Consider the following 19,380-nt stretch of genomic DNA (forward strand, 5'->3'; position numbering starts at 1 on the left):
AGGCGAATTGTGTGTTGTGCTCTCCCTCTCCGCACCGGCGCGCCTATAAAAAGAGTATCCACGCCTAAGCAAACCAGCTACGTTTGGACGTCGTGATTGACAACGGCACCTGCCAGTTTGTACATCACACCATCGGCGACCCGCGCCCTGGAGGACTCCAACGTACTCCCGGGCCTCGAAGCACCGTGGTCGTCTCGGACGGCCTGGCCTACAGCGAAGCCACGTTTCCCAGGTAGCCGAATCGCCTCCGACAGCGGTGCATCGTCCGGCCCGGTCGGTGAATATGCTGGGACTCCGTCTCTCATATGCATCGAACTGTTCGTTTCTTTTTTAGTTATCTGCTCCGATTCGTAATATTCATTTGTTAGCGCTCCTGTTTGTATAATTTTGTCGAATTGGACTGTTTCTTGTATTTGAATTCCATCTAAGATGTCTGTAATTATCGATCCGTTACCTCGTGCTTGCGTTTGTAACTTGCCTGTCTAAATATAAGTCTTTGTGCTGTTTTCCGATCAAGACTCTTGCTCATTCTTGCCGCTCTAGTCGGCGAAAGCCGCACATCAGACGGCCACCCCCTTTCTCACCTGTGCCCTGTAGATTCGGTGGGGTTTGTTGGCTCTCTTGAGTCGACTCCCCATATCTTCTGACAGTGCACCCTAATTTAAGGAAGTGGGTGACAGATATACACCTATATCCTCATTTATCATAATTCAACTAAACCCAGCATTTCTATAGCTATTATGCACTGTAAATCAAGAGTTTATTATTATTGAGCTCATTTTACCTGTTGCCTACTTAATCCATTTTATTTCGATTTAATGCCACTAAAATCTAACCTTTTTTATAATTGTTATCAATCACTAATCAATAGGTATTATGCTTGGTCATCGATGTTCATGCAGACTGCTGGCCGGCTTTGGCACGCTTCCGGCATTCTTGTTTTTTTGTACCGTTTGTGTCGATGCCGGGTTATTCAATATCACAACCCAATGACCTTTTATAACACATCAAACATAGAGGGCGTATCGGGCCCTTGTATCGCATGTTCCCTGCGCTTTGGCTCCTAATCATTCTAAGAATGTGGCAGTGCACTTCTATGCAATAGCACTAATTCTTACGGGGACCGCCTTGGTACCTAAATGTTAACAAGTTGGTTTTAAGTTGGTGTATAGAGAACGCACAACGTAGGTATGCTTAGCATCGTTGTGGACCATCATAATAAAGGCCTGTCAAATGTGCAGTACCAAAGCTTATTCCCTCTTAATTTATATCGACGCTTCTTTCCTTCCTGATTCCTGAAACTGAACTTCTTGTTGAACAAATTCGCTGATCTCAGCTCTGCACTTGCCCTCTCGCCTGAAGAGTTTCCTCGTGTCGTTCCTATTACAATTACCAGGCAGCTAATTCACTTCAAATTATGCAATATTCTTGATCCTTGCATCGTTTCTCACAGAAGCTCTAAATTGCGCTTTTGTTTAGAGAATTGTAATGTAAATGCATCCAAGGACTGGCATCTTTGATTTAAAATACCCAATTACGATTCGTTATTGCGTGTAGACACAGCCATATAGGTACAACAGAGAATGCGGAAAACCTAGAAACCCGAACTCACCCCAGCGAATCTTAACTTGTTCTTTGCAAGGTAAACACCTAGGCTCACCATGTTGTGTGGCAATGCCGCAAATAATACGCAGACAAACCAATTTCAGACCTAAAATTGAATGCGTGGAGCACTTCTAAACAAGAGGGGGTGGGGGCGCAGTAGTTAATCGGTTTTTCTTGTTTCTGGCAGTCCGGTCCAGTAATAATGCGCGATCCTATATGATGATACTGCTACTATGACTCGAGACCTCACCGGTTTAATTAAATGGCGATAAGTCCAGGAAAAAAGTATTTCGTGCAAAACGTTTCCTTTTTATTTTGCGCAGATGTATACTAGGCTGCGCGCCACAGTAGCGGTAGCCTGTCTGCATTCGTGCAGACCAGCGACAAAATGCTAGCAACAAAAGGGAGCAGGTGTTTCAGAGATGATACACGTCTCTCAAACTTCAGTGGAAGTCCAAGAAGTCTATCGAGCAAAAAAATCTATGGATGACAAAATGCTGGGCAATACCTGCACTAAACTGTGCGTTCACTAAAGCAGCTTGTATAGGGAATCTGCTGCTACACGGGGGCCCGCCACGGTGGCTCAGTAGTAAGGCACTGTGCCGCTGAGTCCAAGGATGCGAGATCAACTCCCGGCCAAGGCGGGCGCTTTTCTGATGGAGGCGAAAAGCGAAAACGCTTATGTGTTCGATATTTCTGTGCAGGTTAAATTAATCCGGAGCCCTCCACTACAGCGTCCCTCATCGCCTGTGTTGCGTCGGCGCGTCAAACCTTATAAGCAACCTACAACATGGGGATGCAGTTCGACACGCCACAGTGGACTGGATCATAGAGATGTACAGCAGTCCGTGGAATCAGTGTATCAACAATGACGGAGCCTTTCGCAATATCGGGTACCAATTCTTAAGTTGTCAGCTGTGCAAATGAGATCTGAATTCGAAATTGAGATCGAAGTCGGCAATTTCGTTACGACCACCCTTTCGAAACTAGCACAATAACTAATTGAGCATTTGGTTTAGGTGCATGTGGAGTTTTACTCATGTTTCCCACTAGCAGCACCGCATTAAAACAATACAGTTTTTTTTAAATAAAAATTTCCAACAGGAGCTACCAATTTGTAGGCCAATTTCATCTCAAAAACCTGTTCACAAAATAGATAAAGCAGTGCTGACATCACCAGCCACGTTCTCGACAAATCCTTAGGACGCCACATGGCCTAACGCGAGCGGAACCTTCTGGCTTAAGATACTCCGAAAACATGAGTATGCAATTTCAGTGTTGCCTCAAATTCTCTTTGATCAAGCTCCTAATGCGCTAATCATAGCTTGTTCTTACACTTCCTTCCCTTTGATTCGCGGCTGACTTTCTGTATCATAAAACTTGAATTTTTAAAAATCAATCTTAACTTTTTGAATTCCGTTGATAAACATTTATAGTGCTGGAATGAAGTTGAAAGATTTATCAAAAGCTACAAACTAAACAGGACAAGGTTGTATTTTGTTTTCATTGTACGTATAAAGAAGCATAAACTAAAGTATTAGGATCCCAATCGGTGTAGTAGTGCGTAAAATAACGTTCACGTTTTTGCGAATGGGTTTGGGGGAATATTGAGGAAATCATGTGAAACAAAATACGCACGTCACTATTTGTGGTCAAACCAGGCCACCTCGGGGGCACAATACGGGGGTACATCCCGTGTAACATGATTCCATCGGTTATAAGAAAATATTTCTAGAATTGTCTGGTTATGGGGCTAAAAAGCTGGGGGTTTTTTATGTCGGTTGGTACAATTTGCACAAATCAATCCGTAACACAATAGAGGTACGGGCCGCTACTGCAAACAGCCACAAGTATACATAATTTTATATAACAACATCCAGCCGAACGCCTGAGACGCTTTGCTTTTACATCGCGTTCTTGGTGGGATTCGCCCTCTCGCCGGTTGAGAAGATTTGCTAGGCCAACTGCTTCCGCCTTACGCTTTTGAATGACTTCGATCTGTCACCTACTCTTTTCACCCCTGGTCGTTCCTATTACCAGGTGTGGGCAGTTTATGACGATAGCAGACTGCGCTCCCGGCCGGCCCGCTCGTTCCGTTGCATATTTCCGCTCACTGACTTAATCTGCTGCGTACTGGCGTAGGTCGCTCCCTTTCGTTACTGCAGAGTTTAGGCGTGTTTTATGCTGTGTCGTCCGTACGGAGCGCTTCAAAAACAAGCTGTCTAAAAGTTTCTAGGCTAGTGCACACGCCGACGCGAGCTAATTGAGTTTGGGCTACGTGGACCTTTATTTCAGAATTATTGGTCAAGCCCAAAGCACGTCTTGAGGAAATAATAAGGACAGCAAAGAGGTACTGATAAAATCTGGGTACTGAAATTGTACGGCGAAAAACAAGAGCGTTAGATTTTCGAGGACAACGTAATAAGAAAGGTGGGTGATAGATTATAAGCAAGCCTTTGTGGACCTATAGTCCAGAGAATAAGATTAAGTAGATGGTTAATGTAAACTGCGTTGCGGTTGTCGTCGGGTTTGAAACTAGTGTCACATGGTGCTGTTCGTTGCTTAGTATTAAGCGCCTCTTCCCTGTTCTTGACACTTTACCCATTTTCCCACGAGAAAGTCGTAGCTACCGCGCATAGACACCTTGATTCAGCCTATTTATTGGTGCCGCATGCCAACTATTACCCGAAACGTGTACTAGTGCGCCGATTAGAGAAAGCTTTCTCAGTGCTCGTCAGCTTCGACATGGGTTGGAGTGGTCGGCTGTCTTCAACACGTGTTGACCTTAGTTACACCACTGAGCAAAAGTGTTCTAAGATCATTTTTGGGATCCTTAGTAATGCACTGGCATTGACACGTACAGTGCGCAACACACTGAGTTCAACTTGAACTGGTTACCTCCCAAAACTGCAGACTCAAACTTATCACAACGAACGGTTATGTCAAAATACATGGTCAAGACTTCGTAATGACACAATTGTTTCCTTCAAATGTTTTTCGGCCGAGGCAAAATAAGGCTTTAAGTACAAAACCTGTGTTATAAACAAGGCTGTTGCCCTGTGTACACCTTACTCTCGCTCCCGACCCACCACGCTTACTCCATGGCTGAGGTGTTGCGCTGCTGAACCTAAGGTTGCAGGTTTTATACAGGCTGCTGTGATCGTTTAGGGGCGAAAATCAAAAACGCCCAAGTGTCTAGATTTTGGCACACGTTAAAGATCTTCAGGTGGTGAAGATTGAGCCGGAGCCCTTCAATACGGCACACGCCATCGCCCAATTGTTTCTTAAGCGCGTTATAACCTACAATTTTATACTCTTGCTCCAGGAGTCCGCAATTGAACCTTTCAGGCACGCTGTTGAAGTATTGATTCCGTTCACAGCACAAAGTATGCGTGGCAGTGTTCCGCAGTCTTAGAGCACTTGCGGCGGCACTGAGTGTTTAGCGTATCTTACGTTGTTGACTTTTCAGGCAGCTGCAACTCTTGTCACAATTGAAAATGTTGTTTCCTTTTTTGCCATCACCCAAGTGCTAATGCAGCCAACATTGCATCGGACACGCTACAATTCCAGACAACGCCGACGACTGTGCTTGATGTCATCCCCCTTCTGACTCCGCCAATCTGCAGCCGTGTGTCATCCCGTGAACAACAAAAGTTTTTGCTAACACGTTCTTATTAGTGCTCACGCAATGATAAATTGGCGCTGATTTCGCGCGAAGGCTGGCGATTCCGAAATCGTAAACACCGGCTGCAACTGTCATGGCTGGAAGCTATTTTGTGCAGGGTTATCATTTGCGACCCCAATGATATGTTTTTGACGGAGGAGCTGTGCAACCCTGATTCTGTTTGATCGTGCGGTCCAGAAAGGGAGATGTTTAACGTGTACGTACGAGATCAGCCCTCTGGCACGATGGTAAACAGCACGAAAGCGGTACCAGCGCCGAAATAAAAGAAGCGTGCACATGAGCACTCGTTAGTACTCAAGATGACTGGGTGTTTCGAAACTGTGTAGCATTCTTCAGCCCGGTACTACAACGTATGATGCGACGTCGTGATTTAAATATTAGACCAAAATCAACAATTGAGCCACTTTTACTATTCATCAGTCTTCTGCAACTCAATGGCTTTAAGCTTCCCAGGAGAAAAAGAAACTTCTTTTTCGCTGGCGCCGCGGAGCCACCGCGAAGGGCTGCACATTTGTGGACAGGGAGGACGAGTTCTGGGTTATACTTCAACTGCCGTGAAGTTTTCTTTTATAGTAAGTTTTTCCGTACGAACTCACGCACGCACCTAAAAACATCCGCTACTTGGTGGTGTAAAGCTCAAGGTGCTGCCTAGGCATACATTTTGAATGCCAGTACTTACCGCATTCGCTGTTCTCATCAGCACATTGAGGTTGGCGCAAAAGGATTCAATAAACGAAAGCAGGTACACGCTTGAAAAAGATTCAGACGCAGATAGGATTCTCGTTGGATTCACGAGTGCCAGTGTCCCGTACATCACGATGATCAACTGTAAAACAGCGCATGCCTTTTGAAGCAGCCAGTGCTAAAATTGAGAGAGCAAAATGTCTTTCCCAGCGGAAGGATCCCTGAACCGCAACAGCTATGACTTAAAAAGTGAGTGGTGCTTTGGAAGTTGATACACGTTTCTACCACTCCGGTGTGGTAGCAGTTCTGGAAAGCATAGGATTTTATTTGCTGGTGCTACGTGGTTTAACGTTTAGCTATCTGAAGGCACTGGTGCAGTAATTTTTTTATCAACTACGATAGTATGTGTTTTGCAATAGTTGCGGTCTGTACCGGGCATTGAAAATTTCTTCTTTGAAGCCTCAAAGTCAGCAGCCGACAATCGTGCTATTAATAACTCAGTGCTGTCTAGCCTGCGTCCTAATCAAAAGCACAGCAAACGGAAAGCTGGAGAGTGAAAAATGAATTCGTTATTTGCTAGTCTCTAGAAAGTTCGGCCGACCATCTGTTACCGTTGACTCAATGCTCTGGCAACTGGTATCGCAGCTGTGACGACAAATACTATATGAAGGGTTAGTTAGACCTCCTCCACTGCACACAGTAAAAGTACAGCAGTACGCGATTACTGCACGGCCTTAATAACAGGTTTCGCAGAAAGAAAAGTCAAGAGTGAGAACAATGTAGACGGAAGTATAGTTACCCGCTGGCGTTGAAACAAGCGCAAAACTGCGTTGAATTAATTTATTCTGAGGAATTTAGCGTGAACCTAATTAGCTAAAAGCGTCGAGTGATTTTTGTTGCACCTTTCGCTTCTGCAGTTAAGTATTCTTTTATGAGAAGATTCAGTCATGGGACAGTCGTTATGAATGTTTGTGTTTGTTGTTGGGTCAGAACTTCGACAATACACAATTCAAGTTTTATGTTTACGCTGAAGTAAGTTAAGTTTACTGAATGTGTAAGCGGCTAGTATTGGGAATTTTTTTGAAAATGAAAACATTCAGGTGCGTTACCAGTGAGCTGACGGCACTGTAAAAGGCTTCAAGAGTCCCGCTGACAACGTTCACTTTCAGCACATATCTGAGCTCTTGTTCTCTATTTTGCTTCAGGCTCTCCAGGTGGTTCACTTCCCAGGCGTACATTTTTACCGTGCGTATGCAATTAAGAAGATCTAGCATCCGGTTCAGTCGTTCATCTCGCATCTCCATGCTCCGCTTCTGCGCAAGGTTAAACAACAAGCAAAATACATATAAAAACTTAGATTTTCAGGGCTCGCGTAAAAACAGCACTTGTGCTTGTTTGATAACTTTGGCACCGCTATCTCGCGCTTTATTTTCGACACACGCAAGTTTTTTTTCCCGCGAGCATAACCAAGGAACAAAAGTTGTGAACTGAAAATATACTTTCAAATATTTTTGACAGGATACGGGGTTTAACACACGGACGCTACCCCTGGGATATAAGGTGAGCCGTTCTAGAGGGCTGCGGATTGATTTTGACCACCTTAGTATATAAACGTGCGAGGACGTCTCGGCACGCGGGCGCTTTTGCTTTACGCCTACATCAGAAAAGTGGCCACCGTTGCCGGCAAAGAACCCGTGTCCTTGTGTTCAGCATAACGCAGTAAGGCTGACCTCTGGGGTAGTTGGTTCAGCATGGTTTCGTTGGTTCAACAGGTATCGTGTACCATATTCTTCTTCATGTGGAAAGTGCTAAGTAGGCCAGAGCGGCCGATGCCTAAATGACCGCTTGCCGGAACACGATTGCAATGTGAAATGGGGGCTGACAGGGCACTTGGCAGCGCATTGTCGGAATCACAAGTGCGTACCGAAGTTTCAAGTGTGTACGGTGTTGAGCAGAAGTGACAATTAGACCACAAGAGAGATAATCGAAGGAGAAGAGATTGTACGGTTGGGGGACGACTGCACCAGTGTTCCTCCAATCTCATTAATGGCAAAGGAAATGGCTTATTTACACGAGGCACGTGTTGGCACTGGACGGGAACGGCGGGCACATAAAGTGTAGTGCATTTATTATCTTGTTTATCTTGTTTATCTTGTTTATCTGCTTTTATGCTGTAGTGTCACTATATCTTAAATGTGTAAATGTTTCCCGTGTCAATAAAGTATCAGTTCGAAGTCAGCGCTGCGTATGTCCCTTACTTATCCTTGTGTGTTGCTTAATTGAGCTGTAAATTTAACAGCATAACGCCTTAGCCACTTGCCTACCGCAGCAAAACTTTTAAATATTTTAATACACAATTTTAAATGAAAGCACGAACTGGCTACCCAAGTTGGAATGAATTGTCAGATATAGTGGAGGAGAAAAGCAGAAATTCACATTGTTCAAAACTTGAGACGTAACAAAATCATTCGTCCTTAAAAAAGCGATAAATAGCAACTAGGCTTAAGATAAATAATGCGGATGCTTTAGATAATATTTTAGGCGCATATTGTAATAATTGTGGAATAAATGAAATATATGTAACCTGGATAACTCTGTAGAAAGTTGAATGCTGTTCTTGGTGTTGGCTGTTTTTTATGTAAAAATTTGTTTTTGTCGAAAGACTATTTTGTTTCCCCTATTTCAGTTATTTTTATTTGCTGTTAACCTCCTGTAGTTTTGCTGGAGCGCGTTCAGCGGGAACACTGAATAAATAAAGGAATCAATGATAACTTCCATATTACAGAATCTTCCCACTCGTTGGCACAATGCACTTGTCTACAGCGTTTCTAATTTGGCTCTACCTGCAGATGTCCAAAGGATTTTGACATTGTTTTGTGTTACAGTTTAAGTTCTTTCGCTGATAGCGTTCGAGTGTCAACTGGACAAAGGTATAAAGCGAGCCCTTCCTAGAGAGTGGGTAATGCTTCTACAAGGCAGAAATTATTGAAGAATTCTATTACCCCCGATTGTTGCATCATGCGGCGCTTTCAACAAAATGTTCACAGCTTTAGGCACGTAGTTACTCGTCACCATAGCTCTGTCATTTATCAACAACTTGTATCCCTGCTTTAGGAATCACGAAAAAATAGAAATAAGGTGATGACTTTGGTTTGGAACTTTGTTGATTGCTGGATATTTTTGTTGTTTTATTTCGTAAAAAGATTGTGTTCATTGCTGTGGAAAGCTGATGCTCCTGTGTTTATTGACGACTTCTTAAATTATAGTGCGTAAAAATACATTTTACATCGAATAAACTTAGCAAGAAATTTTAAACGCCTGCAATCCATGTGGGATTTCTTTCCAAATGTGTATGCATACGAACTCTGTCAACTTCAACTTGTTATATTTGTTCTGGTCAGTTTGCTGTTCGACTGTGCTGTGCTATCCGCTGCCCCTTATTCACGATTCAGTGGTGCTATTCTGTGTGTGGACATCCTTCTGTTAAAAAAAGTTCCTTAAGTGGGAAGAGCGCTGGGTTTTCTTCAATTTTCCGCACGATGTCGGTACGACGAGCTTGAACTTCACATATCCCTTTGTGCCTCGTTTTACGAGAAAAACACATTAAATTAACACTGCCTCCTGTGTAATCGTTCCTAAAGATTTTTCTTAAGTTCAGTAACCCTAAACACGTAGAAGCGCACCATTAGCTACACAGCTAGGTGCAGAACCTAACGGAAGGTGGATTCGTTATGTCTGGGCTATAAATTTTATAAGCGTCGTGCCTACATTCTGGGTATGCCTGTTTAGGGTGACCTCAGCGGCATTAAATGCACGCAGATTTGCTGTATAAGAGCAAATTTCTACAACTAACCCCTACTCACCTGCATAGTGTGGTATCCTGCGACTGCAATGCAGAAGCCAGTCAGAGCTAGCAACACTAGCGACCCACATCCCAGCCCCGGCCAGAGACCCACACGTAGAGTCAGCATGTAGAGCACGAGTGGCATGGTAAGTAGCCCGGCAACAGGCACCAAGACAAGCTGGGCACAAAAACCAAGGGTGGTGCAGTCCACGCCCATTACGGACACGATGTAACCCGTGGTTATTGAAGCGCGCGCTGCTACAGAGTACGCCATCACCTGCGTATACAGCAAAAAGACATGAGAAAAGACAGAGAAAAAGTTGTTGAGCGGAGCTTGTAGAAGTATTTGCACATCCTTCAGACCAGGGCATTACTACGAATTTCTTTGTTAATATTTGTAACACTTTCAGCTCTTTCGTGGACAAATGTAGCCTTGCCGTCTCGAATGCAACCAAATTACACGTGCTGTCGTCGTCAATGTGGTATCTTTACATTCAATATTCCTGTTTTCCCCAACACAACCTTCTCAATAACCTTCTTGAATCTGGTTTTTCCGGATATACCCTGCGCTGAAGCACTTTTTTTTCTATAAAGCCAAACCACTGTCTGGCCACTGTGAACCTATATTTTGAGCCCTACTGCACTTGGTTTACCATGTGCGGAATGCCTTTCCCGTAAGTTGTTATTATCGAATAAATGATTTTCAAACCGTGACGATTTGCTTCAGTCTTTTCTGGGCTCAGGCTCAGCACCATGGTCTCTCCCTCACAGTACAAAACATAAAAAAACATCGCATTCATACACTCTTTTGCGCAAGCACGAGTGTGAAGTGGTTAAAAGCAAAACGAGAAAACCAGAGCAGCTTGATATGTTTTAACGAAGTATTTTGCCCAGGTAGACATCTACTTTTCTCCTATGATCTATCATTAAACGGTAGCTGCGGAAAAGACGGCTTTCGGTGCCCTTGCATTACAAAACATGCTCCAATATGCATTGAACGGTCACAGTGATAGTATAAATTTCTCTGCCTTCATATGGTTCCGGAATAGGCCCACAACTGAAAGCTTCCTTCTTTAGGCGTGAAGGTCTTCACGCCTAAGAATTTTGTTAGTAAAAAAATTTTTAGGCGTCAACCTCTGGATTATGACGAACGTGGGATACCTGGTTTTGATGTATCCGTATACCCGAGGTATGTTGCTTGAGGTAACCGAATGTTCTGCTCTTGAGCTACCTAGTAAAGATGTGCGGTTATTCCCAGATACCTCCATACGGGCTCGTTTGTCGATTCTACTTATACAACCTGTGGAAAATATATGTTCTCGGAGCAGAGATTTGAACACGATTTGGTGCGTATTTCCTGTTTTTGCTCTATCTGAGACATCTTTTCGCATATTTGAATCAACAAATGCTGATATAGTTGATACATGGCCTATTATAACCATGTGTACAATCTTACGGGGTCAATAGCCAACACATAATTTTCCAATGCCATAATGAGGGCATAAAGACAATAGAGTATTTGCTTAAGTATTTTGCCGGAGGAAAATATAAGAATTGGCTTTGAAACCTCAAAGCAAAGTTGCTGCGCATGCGTGGTTTTTTGAAGTTCAACGCAAGGTGAAAAAAAATGCACGATGTCGTTTTCTTGTACTAAACTAGTGAACTTAAACTGGACCCTTCTCTGTGAATATTTTTTAAATAACTACCTTGCAAACATATCATCCTTTCTAGGTTTATCCAGATACTCATCCCCGTAACTTAATACCTTCTCAACCCCGCAGAAAGCCTGAGTTGCAGCACGAAGTTAAATTTACAAAGAAACCAATTGCCTACAGCTGTTGGAATCCTTGATCCACTACGCACAGCAGACACCAAAAAAGAGCAGTCTTCAATCAGCCTTTCAAAGGTTCATCACACACAAAACCAGCAGAAGCACACTTGACTGCTCCATCCTAAAGACGTTTCGGAGCTTACTTAGTGAAAAAATAGTCGCTCTGCTGAGAATCTTCTGGTTAACGCAGAGAGCACTGCAACAGCACTCGAACAATGCTCTAAAAACACCAACTCTTACTTTTAATCTGTCTTTACTTTTGAATCTGACCACAACACATCCACTTTGCCAACATTACAAGATAGAAAAATTACCCTATCAAAATAAAACAGAATGCATCATAAAACTGACGAATAACATACAGCAGTGTAGTGCTCCCGGCCCTGACGATATGCCTGCTAAAACAAAGTTACAAACGTGCGTTGGAGGCGATTTCTCAAATTATTTTCACTTAGTGTATGTTTCGAGGCAATAATCCCAACGATGGCAAAAACAGCATAGCAGTGCCAGTATTCGAAACCAGCAAGAAAGGTTGCCAATCTAACTATCCCGCCATCGCACCAACCTGCATCGCGTTCAAGCTACTATGGCAAAACGTTTGTTCACACACCGAAGCTCACTTCGATAATTTCAACTTCTTCTTTTAACCCCAGAACAAATTCTCTTGTGGTATTTTGTGTGAAGCGCAACTTCTCAATATGACTACAGACCTTAATCCTAATCCCGACTCTTCTTTCTACGGCGATGTTACTTTTATAGAGTTTTCAAAAGCAGTCTTCAGCGTCCCTCACAAAAGAACATTAGAAAGCTTTCGTGCCCCTGCCTGCATCCGCTGTTTGCCGGCTAACGAGCCTGTTTATCTATGATTTTGAAATAAACGCGGCACTGTGAGTTATCAAACTGACAAACCACCATAAACTATAGTAAACGCCTGAACAAATCCAAGCACGTCTACCTTCAACGCGGGTTGCCTTTAAGTATATTCCAAGGTAGTGCGCTGTAGTCCAAGGTACTTTATTTAGCACTTTTTAGAAGAGAAGCGTCTGAAGAGAAGTGTTGACGCATTAGGACACTTACAGCACTGGCAAGCTTCAGTAAAATTGAAATCGGCTGAGGATGTTAATAGCACAGCAGGGCTGTTCATGCAACGCTGTTCTCATTTTTTTAGTTTTTAGAATCTCAGCATTATGCCTTGACAAAACAGATTTCTTCATTTCTAGTACGAGAACGTCCTCTTCCCCTCATCAAATGGTGAGCCGAAGTACTCTAAGGGAAAGTACGCGTAGTTAGGCAATGCAATACAAAAATTTTTTGATGCACGGTGCAAGCACTACCTTACCTTTTTCATAACTGCTCCTTGACAGAGTACTTGAACTCGCTCAGCAAAACGTTGGCAGCAGTGGTTCATGTAGCACATGAAGGCTGCTTCCCCAACGCATGTCAGCGCAAAGAGAAGCACCATGGGCGCCATACTAGAAGTTCCGGCGATCAGTGCCCTACAAAAGTGTTCACACCTCTTAAACATCACTGCTCACCTGCAGCTTGGCCGGGTGCATATCAGGCATTTTTTTCAAATCGCAGCAGGACTGCACACCAGTTAATTGTGCCTTTTTATGAATGTGTACAAGCAGATCAGTCCAAACAGCTTCTCTGGGTAACCTGTTCACATACGAATCGTACGGCTCACCAATTTTTCTTCCATGTACAAAGACAACGAAGGTTATGATGTTATTATGAGGTCATGGTGATCAGCTAATAAACAACCAATCTATCCACGGTACGGTGAGTTCTGGTTCACTCGCTATGCCCATGCCCTCCATGCCCCTACACATCTTTCGACGTTTCCAGTATGACCGACGCCAACGAAAAAGAATAAACAGTTGTCACGACCCTTACAACATCCATAGAAACAACCCAATAGGCTGCTATCGCCATATTCACCACAATTTGCGAAGAATATACAGTTATACTAAACGATGAGCAAGTTGCATGCCGCGAATTTTTGATCGTACCAGTATCCATGCAAGAATTGGCTGCTCTAAAACACATTAAAACAAATCACAAAACTACAGATCTTATGGTCACCTGGGCACGAATCACCCAAGCAAATGAGTCTGTACACGCCGCTTCCCGCGTCCATACACACCGGGTCCTTTCCAAATAGAGATTTGACTTACAAGATGAAGGCGTTTCAAGCCTACGCCATCGCGATAATACATCGACATGCTGACCAACTACTAGCACGGGTGCCAACAATACCCGTCGCCCCAACCACACCTCACCGGAACCGAAGCTGCCAGAACCCACCCCCTTCCAATACTGTGCTCGACTCCATATACCCAATTTATACACCGCCTATTGATAATACTTGATAATTGATTCGTCCGCAGCCACCGCGACCGAGGCAGCTGACGTCTCTGAGACTGCGCAGCTCGGCACGACATCGGCGCGGGATAAAAGTGGACTGTGCTGCGGCGACGGGACCAGTTCGGCAGCGGTGCTTCTAGAGCGAACAACTGAAGTAGCCTTGCTGTATTTTTCACGCAGCTTCCTCTGACCCATGCATCGCCGTTCCTGATACGAGCATCCCGTCGACTGGAGCACCTTTCGTCCGCAGCCACCGCGACCGAGGCAGCTGACGTCTCTGAGACTGCGCAGCTCGGCACGACATCGGCGCGGGATAAAAGTGGACTGTGCTGCGGCGACGGGACCAGTTCGGCAGCGGTGCTTCTAGAGCGAACAACTGAAGTAGCCTTGCTGTATTTTTCACGCAGGTGAGCTTCCTTTTCTGGTAAAAAAAAATATATTGCCTGCTGCACCGCTGCCGAACACTTCAAGTGCCCCTTCTTTTTTGCTTTGTTGTTGTTCGCTTGTTACTTTTTTGATGACATTTTGATTTAACCATGCCAAAGGGGAACAACGAGATGGCAAAGCTGTTGGAAGAGTTTAAGAGTGAACTCCGTCAGGATATTCGCACTCTTACGGAGAGCGTTAAATATTGCTCAGATACATGTGACGGTGTAAATGAAATCCAAAAGGACATGAAGGAGCTGAAGCTGGAAATCAGGAGGCTTGTCGATAAAAACCTTGATCTCGAAAAGCAAAACAAGAACCTTCGTGACCGGTTAGACGAACTTGAACAACACCACAGGCTAAACAATCTTGAAATTAAAGGGCTGCCTGTAGATTGCGACGAAGTAGAAATTGTGAAAGAGATTGGCAAAAAGTTAGGGGAGGAAATTGTCGATACTGACATCGACATCTGCCACAGGGTTGACATACCGCACTCGAAAGACAGAAATGTAATTGTTCGTTTCACACGTAGAAGCAAGCGCAACGCGGTACTTGCCAAGGCAAGAAAAATGCGCCTAACTACCGAAGCCCTTGGCTTTGAAGGAGCGAGTAAGCCGGTATTCCTGAATGAACACCTGACCCAGAAGAATAAGCGATTGCTCGGGGCGGCTATCGCAAAAAAGAAATCAGTTGCCTGGAAGTTTGTCTGGACCAGCAATGGAAAAGTTTTGGCACGCCGAGGCGAATCGACGCCGATTCTGCGCATTTCCACGATGTCCGATGTCGAACGCATGAATGCGCAATCGCCTGCGGCATCTTTATCAGAATGATAGCGCCGAGCACGTCAACCTCTCATGCATTCAGTTAAACTGTTCGCCTTGAAACTTTATTATTTTTTCTCGCACAGTTTGCAGCGAGTTCATGAGTAGTACCAGGTTTGATTTCGATAGCTTCAATGAATTAATAGCTAACAATAAATGGTCACGCAAGTCTGTGTCGTTATTTCACTTAAATGCTAGAAGCCTCCGTAACAAAGGTGAACAACTTGATGTTTATTTCGAGCAACTGTCTCTAAAATTTGATTTTTTGTGCTTTACGGAAACCTGGTACGCAGATGCCAGCGATGTGTATTTGTTTGATGGCTATTCCCATGTCGGCTTGTTTAGAGCAGAAAAGCGAGGTGGTGGTGTTTCAGTTTACGCCAAAGCTGGGTTAAAATGTGACCGAATAGATGAGTATTCTGCCATCACTAGTGATTTTGAAGTGATCACGATACGCTGCTGTAGCGTTTGTATAGTGCTCATGTACAGGCCCCCGTCTGGCAAAGTAGGACATTTTCTAGACTATTTGGATAAAACATTAGCCCATGTATCTTCTTCAGGTCTATGTGCGATACTTGTAGGTGACGTAAATATTGATCTATTAGCACGTAGTAATGCCCAATGTGAATTTTTTTCGACTGTGTACTGTTATGATTTTCAAAATCTTGTGAATTGTGCTACTAGAGTCACTGCAACATCCGAAACTTTACTTGATGTTTGTTTTACGAACTATCGTACTGGAAGAGTGATTTCTGGTGGGCTTTGTGCGGACGTGAGTGACCACTTGGCTGTGTTTTGTGCTCTAGAAATTCATGTTGGTAGAACGAAAGCACCTACTTACAAAACAAGGGTAATAAATGATACTACTGTAGAAGCGTTTGTGGAACATGTTAGACAGGCAGATTGGTCCGATGTTATGAACGAGGAGAGTTCGAGTACAAGCTTCACAATGTTCTATAGTAAAATTAAAGACTTATACTATAAGGCTTTTCCGGAGTATTCTCTGCGGAAACACAAAAAAGCGAGAAAGCCTTGGATATGTGCCACACTTTATAAGAAAATTCAAGAAAGAAATCGTTTATTTCAGCTTTGCCTGAAGCTCAGAGATGATACCAAATTTAAGGAATTTCGAGCTCTTCGTAATAAAGTAAATGCGGAAATAAAAAGAGCGAGGGATATGTACTACCGGCGTAAGTTTGAACAAGTTGATCAACCACATAAATTTTGGAGAGTCTTCAATGAGTTAAGCAATAAAAAACCGAGTCACGTTTTTTCCAGATTTTTTAGATATAAATGGTGAGCCTGTTTCCGGAACTAAACTGTGTGAGCGCTTGAATGAGCATTTCGTCTCTTGTGTTACAAGTCGGAAAAAATCTTGCCTAGTAGCTCCTGACCCAATCAAATATCTAAAACCGGGTTCGTCAGGTACAATTTTCATTTCCCCGACTGATGAGCCTGAAATTATGACTACTATCCTTTCATTGAAAACTAGCAGTGCTGCTGGTCCAGATGGTATAAAAGCGTGGCCAATCAAGTTAATCGCCCCCTTCATAGCAGTACCTTTGGCTCACGTATGCAATCGTGTGTTTCATGATGGTCTATATCCCAGTGAGCTTAAAATTGGTCGGGTAACCGTAGTGCACAAGGGTGGGGCAAAAAATGATTTCAACAACTACCGGCCAATTTCCGTCTTAAGCATTTTTTCAAAGGTTTTCGAATCATTAATTCTTAAAAGATTCACCGATTATGTAAACCGCTTAAAAATAATTACACCAAAACAATTCGGCTTTGTAAAGGGAAAGTCTACGAAACTGGCCCTACTTACAATCAAGGAAAAGCTTATTGAAAACATCGAAAAAAAGATTTACACAATTGGAATATTCCTTGATATAAAAAAGGCATTTGATTCCGTAAATCACCGTATATTATTGAAAAAGTTAGACAGCTATGGAATAAGGGGAAATGCGCATAGCCTCATTGAAAGTTATCTTAATAATCGTAAACAGTATGTAATGCTCGGTGAATATGCATCACAATATCAAAATATCACGAAAGGTGTCCCACAGGGTTCCATTTTAGGACCTCTCCTTTTTTTACTATATATAAATGACATACGCAATATACCGCAAACGCAAGATATTATACTATATGCCGACGACACTAACGTGTTTTTTACTGGTGATAACATGGGAGATCTTGAAATAGTAGCGAACGATTGGCTTAAGGAACTCTCCGCTTGGCTATTGACAAATGATCTGGAGCTAAATACAAAAAAAACCAAGTGCGTAATTTTCAGAGCTAGAAACACTCCTTTAGATAAGAATCCTGAACTCTATTTTTCAAATGAAGGTATTAAATCTGTGAACAGTATCAAATTTCTTGGCGTATATTTTGATGAATTTCTTACGTGGAACGAGCATACTAATCAACTATTACTGAAGCTATCTAAGGTTACTGGCGCACTATGGAAACTCCGTGATAAAATTCCCAAGAGTTTCAGACTAACTGTGTAATATGCAATGTTCCAATCACAATTAAATTACTGCCTTTTAGTCTGGGGCTTAACAAATCGTTCTAATATTTTAAAGCTAACCATAACGCAGAAAAAAGCTATTCGGGCTCTAGAAAATCTAGGTTCCCGACAGAGTACCAGACAGTTCAGAGAAGCACATGAAATACTCAATATACAACAGCTACATATGTACAACTTAGCATTATATGTCTATAAGGAAATGCGCATAAATCGTCATGAATTTCAGCAAACATATCTATCAATGAACGATAGTTTTCAATTCAGAAAAATAAACTACAGGTTACCCCGTATTAGAACAAACTATGGCTTAAAGACCATGCACTATCTCATTCCTAAATTCCTAAATGATAATGCAGATATCGGTGAGATTATCGAAACATGTCCTCCAAATTCCTTTAAACGAATATTACGAGAATACTGTTTTGCAAGATCTCTATTTTGACTTATTTTATAAGTAAATTTAGCTATTGGCATCCTGTGTTGTATATGTACCTCTCTTTTTTTTGTATAAATAATTCCCATTGAAGTTCCGTTCTTTGTAAGTTTATATATATGTTATTTTGTGATGATATGTTGTGTTATGCTCACACTGTTACGCGAAGTGTTGCGAGTACTTGAAAATTTGTTGTTTTTTTGTTTGCTCGGTTACCAGTTGTACTGAATTTTTATTTTTTTTTCTCTCGTCTTGTAACTTTGTACAGCTGCTGATGTCTCAAAGGGAGCAGGGACCCAGTCAGGTACTTCTGTGTACCTTTTGTCCCCGTACCCTTAGTCTTTGTTTATGAAAAATAAAGAGTTTTTACATTTTACATTGAAATACTGCCCCCACCTTAGCTACCTAGACCATCTGGTACGGGGTGTGAACAAACCCCGTCTTTTGCTCTAATTATCAATCCAGGTACGCGCAGTGGGTAGCACAGCTGACCTGAGTGTGTGTGTGTCTGTGTTGAGCATAGCTGCTATGGTAACGCTGAATTTTTGATAACCTTAAACGAGAATAACCTTAAAACGAGCTGAATTTTTGATCGATAACCTTAAACGAGAATTGCGGAAGGAGATAAGGGAACTGAAAAACAGCGTTGAATTTGTAAGTAAGGAGTACGATAAGCTCAAGAAGGAATGTCTTGGTGTAAAAACGGAAAACGTGGCACTGAAAGCCTCCCAAGAAAAAATGGCACAAGAACTCGAATGCTTGAGACGCACTGTACGCGAAAGCAACATGCGTCTTACCGCTCAAGAACAATACTCTAGGGGAAAAAATGTGGAAATCAAGGGAATTCCACAAGAGACGCATGAAAACCTTGTGGACGTGCTTGCCAAGGTCGGGGCTGCTCTTGAGATACCCATCAAGGCTGACGATATAGAGGTTTGTCCCGAGTTCCTACACGGCAAAATGCTACTAACGCAAATGAAGGTGATGGTTCGGAACAGAATATTGTAATAGTCTTCAAACACCAGACCAAACGGGATGCAGTCATGTTGAAAGCACGGACAATTAGGATCGCAACCGATGAACTGGGGTACGCCGTAAAACGACATGTGTATGTGAACGAACATCTTTGCCCACAACTGAAGAAACTGCTC

The 19,380-nt window shown here is 43.0% G+C and overlaps 1 protein-coding gene across 2 annotated transcripts in view; it reads right to left on the reverse strand.

Moving 5' to 3' along the window:
• Window positions 1-19,380, reverse strand: part of LOC144158393 (ATP-binding cassette sub-family C member 2-like) — a 164,139-nt gene that overhangs the window by 97,492 nt on the left and 47,267 nt on the right. For both annotated transcript variants that reach the window (XM_077689263.1, XM_077689262.1), the window contains exons 9-12: window positions 12,989-13,145; window positions 9,838-10,095; window positions 7,084-7,287; window positions 5,970-6,116 (exon numbers count right to left, since the gene is read on the reverse strand). In XM_077689263.1, coding sequence (XP_077545389.1) covers window positions 5,970-6,116; window positions 7,084-7,287; window positions 9,838-10,095; window positions 12,989-13,145 — 766 coding nt within the window. The remainder of the gene's footprint in view (window positions 1-5,969; window positions 6,117-7,083; window positions 7,288-9,837; window positions 10,096-12,988; window positions 13,146-19,380) is intronic.

This window comes from Haemaphysalis longicornis, unplaced genomic scaffold (genome assembly GCF_048455015.1).
Source record: "Haemaphysalis longicornis isolate Haplotype H1 unplaced genomic scaffold, Haemaphysalis longicornis Haplotype H1 scaffold_10, whole genome shotgun sequence".
Classification (NCBI taxonomy): domain Eukaryota; kingdom Metazoa; phylum Arthropoda; class Arachnida; order Ixodida; family Ixodidae; genus Haemaphysalis; species Haemaphysalis longicornis.